Source organism: Podarcis melisellensis, assembly GCF_964234715.1.
Source record: "Podarcis melisellensis genome assembly, chromosome: 18".
Classification (NCBI taxonomy): domain Eukaryota; kingdom Metazoa; phylum Chordata; class Lepidosauria; order Squamata; family Lacertidae; genus Podarcis; species Podarcis melisellensis.
This window is the reverse complement of record NC_138536.1, coordinates 8,196,499-8,204,382: the sequence shown is the minus strand read 5'-3', so window position 1 is coordinate 8,204,382 and position 7,884 is coordinate 8,196,499. Positions and strand designations below refer to the sequence as shown.

General features: G+C 55.4%; 1 protein-coding gene across 1 annotated transcript; it reads right to left on the bottom strand.

The window, feature by feature from the left end:
* Nucleotides 1–1,186: 1,186 nt before the first annotated feature.
* FEM1A (fem-1 homolog A) lies at nucleotides 1,187–3,614 on the bottom strand. Its single transcript, XM_081896061.1, has one exon. It carries the CDS (start codon nucleotides 3,351–3,353, stop codon nucleotides 1,392–1,394), a length of 1,962 nt encoding a protein of 653 aa, XP_081752187.1. The 5' UTR covers nucleotides 3,354–3,614; the 3' UTR covers nucleotides 1,187–1,391.
* Between the last annotated feature and the right edge of the window lie 4,270 nt (nucleotides 3,615–7,884).

Sequence of the window (7,884 nt, the reverse complement as noted above, 5' to 3'; positions counted from 1 at the left end):
CCCCCCCCCACTTTTAAGACCTGCCAGAGACGCAGCAAAACCAGCCGGTGGAGAAAGGGGTCGTCAGCCACAGTCTGGGACAAAACCTGCCAACTAGGTCTGTGGGCCTGTGCACAGCATTTTATGTGCAAGAACGACAAGGGCCACTGTCTCCCCCTACCCTGATACCACCAAAAGACCTTTAAAGGAGCACATCTGACCCCTTTCTGCAGCTGTGCAAAGGAAGAAGGGTCTGTAGGCGCAGGACCTATTAGAAGAAGCAGATCCTAGCCGCCCGACAGTCTGGAAGACGTTCCCCTCTTAAAAAGCAAAACACAACAACCCCTATCTGCACTCTGAAAAGAATGGGGCTGTCTTAACGCAAAGGATCATCTTTAACACACTCGAAAAAGAAGCCTGATAACGGTTTTTCTGCCTCTGGTCTTTCTGTGGGGAGGAAGGCGGGTGGCCGCTGGTTTGATCCTAAAGGCAACTTCAGAGTTTGTGGTTTTTCCACACACACACACCCCTCAACTGCCTGAACCAGTGATAGCGCCAGCTTGATCTTAAAAAAAAAAATGAGGAAAAAAACAGCAAAACACAGCACAACACCACAACCAGCCTCTCAATACAGCAGCAAAATCTCAGCAATGCAATATGGGGCACTGGAAAATGAAGTAAAATCAAACGCACCATACCGGGTTGGGTCAGCTGCGCGAAGCGTAACAAAGCTAACTTTCAACATTACCCGCAGTGTTTGGCTGAAACTTTCACACACACACCCTCCGGCACAGGCTGTCACTGAAAAAAGGGTAGAGCATGTTTTGTTTTGTTTTAAGACTTGACCGCAGGCTCGCCTAAAACCCCTCGCTTGCTTTCAAGGGAGGCAGAGGAGGAATGGCATGCAAACCTAGCTGCTCTTAAAGCTTGTAAGGCAGGCTGGGCTTCAGAAAGCAAGAGGTCAAACATAGGATTTGCAAGTGTGTGTGTGTGCTTTGAAGAGGGAAAAAAAATTAGTTGGCTGGCAATGGAGGGCAGCAGCAATTCTGACCTGACCATGCTGCTGTGTGAGCTGGGAAGTGCCCGTCACTCAGGGGATCCTGGTGGGCTCCCTTTCCTTTCAGGGGGCAGGGCGATGAGCAGCTGGTTTTGGCCACCCTTATTCTGCCCCCAACCCCCCTAGAGCCACACTAGGTCACAGAGCTCAGGGGTGCAGCCACACCAAGGTGGCACGGCGAAAGCAGCTCTCAATTTCCACAGGTTCCCTTTCTCACTCGAGTCCCGGAGCGAGAGAGGGGAGGTCAACTCGGCCCAGTGTGCAAATGGAAGCATTTTAAAATCCGAACCCCAGCGGAGGCGGGCCGAGTCCCAGCCGCAGCGGGAGGGGGCTCGCGATGCCGCCCACCCCCTCCTCAGTGGAGCTCGATGAAGGCCTCCAGCTCTTCGGGGATGAATCCTTTGTAGGGAATCTTGTGCTTGTCGAGGACGCGGGCGGCAAGGCACTGCAACGTGATGTAGTTGAAGGGTTGCATCATGGCTTTGGTGAGGAGCTTCTCGTCCAGGAGCTCGTAGGCCGTCTGCTTGAAGGCGTTGGTGGCGTCCATGTGCGCCCCGGCCTCTATGAGGGCGCTCATGATGAGTGGGCAGTTGTTGCGCGCGGCCACGTGCAGAGGGGTGTTGTTGTCGTAGTCGCGCCCGTCGGGGTCGGCCCCGCACTCCAGGAGGAGGTTGACCACGTGGAGGGAGGGGAACTTCCCCACTGGGTAGCGGCCGACAGAGGTGGTGTCCTTGTCGACCGCCATGTGCAGCGGCGTGAAGCCGTTCTTGCCCCGCGGGTTGCACTTCAGGAGGCGGTAGATGGTCTGCCGCTTCTGGTGCTCCTGCTCCGGGGCGCACTCCACCTTCTCCAGAAGGAAGACCAGGTGCAGGATGATGGCCAGGGCTTTGGTGAACTGGGCGCAGTCCGCCACGGGGTCCTTGCGGTGCAGGAGCGCCCGCTCCACCTCGCGCACCCCTTTGCTCAGCACGCCCATGAGGTCGGGGAAGCCCAGCTGCGTGGCCAAGGTGCCCTTTGAGCGGTCCTGCAGCACGTAGGAGAACAGCTCGGCGAAGGAGAGGAAGCTGCTGGCCGTCATGGGGCTCAGTGGCTCTAGGTTGCCCTGTTGCATCTCCAGCGCATACTTCCACAAGTTGATGCAGCGCTCGAAGTTCCCCGAGTCAGCGTAGACGGCCCCCCGGTAGCGGATGTAGTAGGAGGTGTCTGGGTGCGAGGGGCCGAGGACGCGCTCACGGATCAAAAGGGCCTGCATCCGCATTTCGTCCGGGTCAATCACCAACGTCTCCAGCTCCTCCGCCGTGCTCACCTCCCGCGAATAGTCATAGGCCAGCACCAATTGGCGAGGCTCCGGTTTGGCCAGGTACTGCCCGCCCTGGTGGCGCAGGCTCATGGCCCTCCGCCAGTGCTTGTAGGCCCCCAGCAGGTCGCGCTTCTTGTCCACAAAGGTAGCTCCCAGGAGCTCCAGTGCTTCCACAGCTGCCTCCCGTGTGCAGTAAACTTGGGGACGGCCGTCGCCGGCAGCAGAACACCCATCATCGTCTTTGGCCTGGCTGCCGCCGTGCTCCCCTAGGGCTGTCTCCTCCTCCTCCAACGCTCCCTCTATAAAGTATTCAACAATGTTGGTGTGGCCAGTCACGCTGGCGGCCAGCAGCGGGGTCATGCCGTACCCATCCTTCTCCATCCTCGCCCCGGAGGCCAGCAGCAGGCGCAGGATCTCCAGGCTCCCGGACTCGGCGCAGTCGTGCAGGGCCGTGTTCCCCTTGACGCTGTGGCGGTTGACGTCCGCCCCCCTCTGCAGGAGGTAGCGGGCGATCTCCGTGTGGCCCTTGTAGCACGAGATCATCAGGCAGGTGTGGCCGTGGCGGTTGGCCACTTCCAGATCGGCCCCTCTCTCGCCCACCAGGTAGCGCACGATCTCCAGGTGCCCATCGAAGCAGGCCGCCCGCAGTGGCGTCGAGTTGGTGAGCGTGGTCTGGTTGACGTTGGCCCCCCGCTCCAGCAGGCTGCGAGCCACGTCCAGGTGGCCGGCGGCCGACGCGGCCCAAAGCGGAGGGGCTCCCTCGATGGTCTCGCCGTCAAAGCTGACCGAGCCGCCCGCCTCCACCTGGGCGCCGCAGTGGTCCAGGAGGTACTCCACCACCTCGCGGTGGCCGTGGCGCGAGGCGATCAACAGCGGCGTGCCCCCGGACCCTTCTCCGCCGCCGGGGCCGGCCGTCAGCTCCTCCAGCTCCTCTCGGCTCCGGGTTCCCAGCAGCTTCTGCAGCAGCTTCAGCTTGCCTTCGCGGGCGGCGTTGTAGACGGCCAAGCGGAGGTCCATGGCTCTGGCCAGGGGGGCTGCCCACTCCCCATGAGCTGGCAGGGGGCTCTGCTTGCGCACCTTTTCCAATAGGTGAGGGGGCTCAGGCCATGGGGGGCTTTCCTTCCTCTGGGTGCCCCTGGGCAGCAAGGCTTGGGGGGGTGGGGTGGTAACCTAGCAACCAAGCCTTCCTCCCCAGCGCCTCTCTCCTCCCTCCACAGCTGCAACCTTCAGTCTATTCCTGCCCCCGCCGCCATCTTAAGTATATTCAGGGGGATATAGGGGTGGGAGGGGGGAAGGAAAACACCACCCCAAAATGGCCGGCCGCAGAAATGCATGCCGGTAGTCGTAGTCCTGCGCGCCAGGCCCGCTCTATGGCTTTCCAGGAAGCGCGCCTGCGCAGGAAGACTACGATCCCCAGGCGGCTTCAGAGGCAGGATGTGGCCGCGCGGTGGCTCCTGGGAAGCGGAGTCCGCGGAGGACTACAGCCCGGGAGCGTCACGGAGGGCGAGGGACTCCATTTCCCAGAAGGCAGAGCGGGAATGGAGCGAGGGAAGCAAAGGTTTCTGGGAAGGGAGGGAGGGGGGTTCTAGGGAAATGGAGTAAGGGGCGAGGGGGCTTGCTCATGAGTAAACCTGCTTAGGACGAGGCAGGTTTCTCCACCTAAAAACCCTCCGCACCCTGAGCAAACTGCAGTTCCCAGGGAGGGTGGGGAGCCAGGACTGTTTAATGCGGTGTGATAACTGCCTTAAATATGCGGTGCAGACTTGGGGAGGGGTCTTTTATTTTATTTTTAAAAAGTAATATTTATTAAGAATTTAAAGATTACAGAATAAAAAGAGGGGTCTTTTAAGGCGTATCTTTGCACTGGGGGAGCAAAAATACACATTTTACTGAGTTTATCCATTTGGAGTGGTTATATATATAGATAGATAGATAGATAGATAGATAGATATATCAACAGGTAGATAAACAACAAGAAGAACAGCTCAGTGTGTAGAGCATGAGACTCTTAGAATCACAGAATCACAGAGTTGGAAGAGACCCCAAGGGCCATCGAGTCCAACCCCCTGCCAAGCACGAAACCCCATCAGAGCACTCCTGACATATGGTTGTCAAGCCTCTGCTTAAAGACCTCCAAAGAAGGAGACTCCACCACACTCCTTGGCAGCAAATTCCACTGTCAAGCAGCTCTTACTGTCAGGAAGTTCTTCCTAATGTTTAGGTGGAATCTTCTTTCTTGTAGTTTGGATCCATTGCTCCGTGTCCGCTTCTCTGGAGCAGCAGAAAACAACCTTTCTCCCTCCTCTATGTGACATCCTTTTATATATTTGAACATGGCTATCATATCACCCCTTCACCTCCTCTTCTCCAGGCTAAACATGCCCAGCTCCCTTAGCCGTTCCTCATAAGGCATCGTTTCCAGGCCTTTGACCATTTTGGTTGCCCTCCTCTGGACATGTTCCAGTTTGTCAGTGTCCTTCTTGAACTGTGGTGCCCAGAACTGGACACAGTACTCCAGGTGAGGTCTGACCAGAGCAGAATACAGTGGCACTATTACTTCCCTTGATCTAGATGCTATACTCCTATGGATGCAGCCCAGAATTGCATTGGCTTTTTTAGCTGCTGCGTCACACTGTTGGCTCATGTCAAGTTTGTGGTCAACCAAGACTCCTAGATCCTTTTCACATGAACTGCTCTCAAGCCAGGTGTCACCCATCTTGTATTTGTGCCTCTCATATTTTTTGCCCAAGTGCAATACTTCACATTTCTCCCTGTTAAAATTCTTAATCTCAGGGCCTTGGGTTCGAGTCTCACACTGGCCAACGGATTCCTGCATTGCCCCTTCCAACTCTACGATTTGGTGACATGATTCTCAGCCGTTTCAAACTGTTCTTAAGTTGCAATGTGCCCCGGGACATTAAGGCGAAGGGTGGGTAACAAAATATATTATAAATAAATGGGATTATTGTCCGTCCCCCCCACTGGTGTGTGCATATTTTCATGGTGGGTGCTAGTAAAGAACCAGAAAGCCAGGTCAGTGGTGGGGTGTGTGTGTGATGGAGGAGTGGTGCAACGACCAGAAAAGCTTCACCTGCCAGTCCACCTGTCCATCATTCTGCTCTTGGACACAGAGCGGCGAGATCTCCAGCCATAGCGGGTTGTGTGTGGTGGGGGGTAAAGGTAAAGGGACCCCTGACCATTAGGTCTAGTCGTGACCAACTCTGGGGTTGTGGCGCTCAATTTGCTTTATTGGCCGAGCGAGCCGGCGTACAGCTTCCGGGTCATGTGGCCAGCAGGACTAAGCCGCTTCTGGCAAACCAGAGCAGCGCATGGAAACACCATTTACCTTCCTGCTGGAGCGGTACCTATTTATCTACTTGCAATTTGATGTGCTTTCGAACTGCTAGGTTGGCAGGAGCAAGGACCGAGCAACGGGAGCTCACCCCGTCGCGGGGATTCGAACCGCCAACCTTCTAATCAGCAAGTCCTAGGCTCTGTGGTTTAACCCACAGCACCACCCGCTTTATACCTGGTTGCTTTTGAACTGCTAGGTTGGCAGGAGAAAGACCGAGCAACGGCAGCTCACCCCATCGCTGGGATTTGAGCCACCGACCTTCTGATCGGCAAGCCCAAGAGGCTCAGTGGACCCAGTCCTGAAGAAGGAATGATTTGCAGCTTTGAAGCGGGAGAGTGGAATGTACCCTGTTGCTATGGTACCCAGATACACTCTGACATTTTCCTCTGAAGGACCCATTAGCCAGGGACAATTGGCAACATCCCTCCATTGTGTTGCATTTGCAGATCTCTCTCCCTCTCTTTGGCCTGCAAGCAGATCTGGCGGATGATATTCTTCCAATGTTCTTTAGGAGCATTTTGATTTACTGGGGACTGGTGAGTCAGGAGGGGGTAGGGACCAAGTTCCACCAGACACAGGTTGCCACACCAGGGGGAGAAACCAGCCTCTTAAGACCCTTCTGGAGAGGTAGCAAATCCCCGTCGTCTTCTAACGCTCGGCTGAAGAAGCTTATTTCAGTTTTTTAAATCGGAAGATTTTCGCCCTGCTCTTCAGGGCCCTCGCCCCACCCCCAAATGTGTCACAGAGTGGCTTGCAGTGATGAGTAATAAGCTGCCTGCATTCTCAGGCTTAAAATCTAAAAGACACGGCACAAAAGGAAAAGCGGCTGGGAAGGAGAAGGGGGGAAAGCAAGCTCTCAGCTGCATGGTCCTTCTAAGCGTTCTTTCCTCTGGGAGGGGGAAAGGACTCCCCAGTCGGTTCCCTCCTTGCAGTGATGTTCATTTTGGGAGGCAGGGGTCCAGCCTCCCCGGAGCTCATGATGGGGGCTGCCTTTCAAGTCTGCAGCCCCCTAGGCAACAGTTCATCACTAAGTTTTATTGCAGCTGGGGGACAGGGGTTTCCATCCCTGTCCCTTTAAATCAGGGGTCAGCAAACATACCGTGCCTCCAGCGCTGATTGCGTGGCGGGCCAGAGGGCGCGGGAGTGCGTGCCCATATGCGTGCACACACGCTATTTCTGGCGCACTTCCGGGTCAAAGGAGCACCAGAAATAGCTTGTGTGCATGTGCACGGGCCTCCTCTGACCGGATGTGCACCGGAAATAACACGCATGCACACAAGCTATTTCCGGTGCTCCTCCGACCTGGAAGTGGGCAGCTGTGCAGCACGGCAGTGGAGGTCTTTGCAGGCCAGATAAACGAGTCCCTCGGGCCTTAGCCGGCCCGCGGACCTTAGTTTGGGGACCCCTGCTTTAAATAATCTGTGCATACAGCCTTCTTATTTATTTCTTGTTGGTGTCTTGCTGCTGCGAATTGACCGTTCCAACTTGCGGGACAGTCAACGGCTCTTCTGAGCTGGAATGCAAGGGCTTTGGCGGTCCCTGAACCTAAATTTCTCAGGGCTTTGTAAATTAAGCGGATCAAAGACCGTCCTGGCCAGAGAGGACATTTGGGCCTCTAGGGAAAAATAATTGTAGAGTTGGATCTAGTCCAATCCTCTGCTATGCAGGCATCTCATCTAAAGTATCCTTGACAAATGGACGTCCAACTTCTGCTTAAAAACCTCCAAGGAAGGAGAGTCCACCACCTTCCGAGGGAGACCGTTCCACTGTCAAACAGCTCTTGCCTTCCTAATGTTATTCCTAATGTTTATTCCTCCTTTCTTGTAACTTGAAGCCATTGGTTCAAGTCCTGCCTTCCAGAACAGGAGAAAACAAACCTTGTTTCCTCTTCCATGCAACAGCCTTTTAGATGTTTGATGATGGCTCTCCTATCTCCTCTCTGTCTCCTCTTTTCCAGGCTAAACATACCCAGCTCCTTCAACTGTTCCTCATAAGGCTTGCTTTTTAGACCCTTAATCATCTTGGTCGCCCTCCTCTGCACACCTTCCAGCTTACGCCTTCCATCCCTTTTAAATTGTGGTGCCTGGAATTGGACACAGTATTCCAGCCGTGGTCTGACCAGGGCAGAATAGAGCGCAGTGGCGTAGCATGGGGGGTGCAGGGGGGGCCGGCCACACCGGGTGCAACATCTGG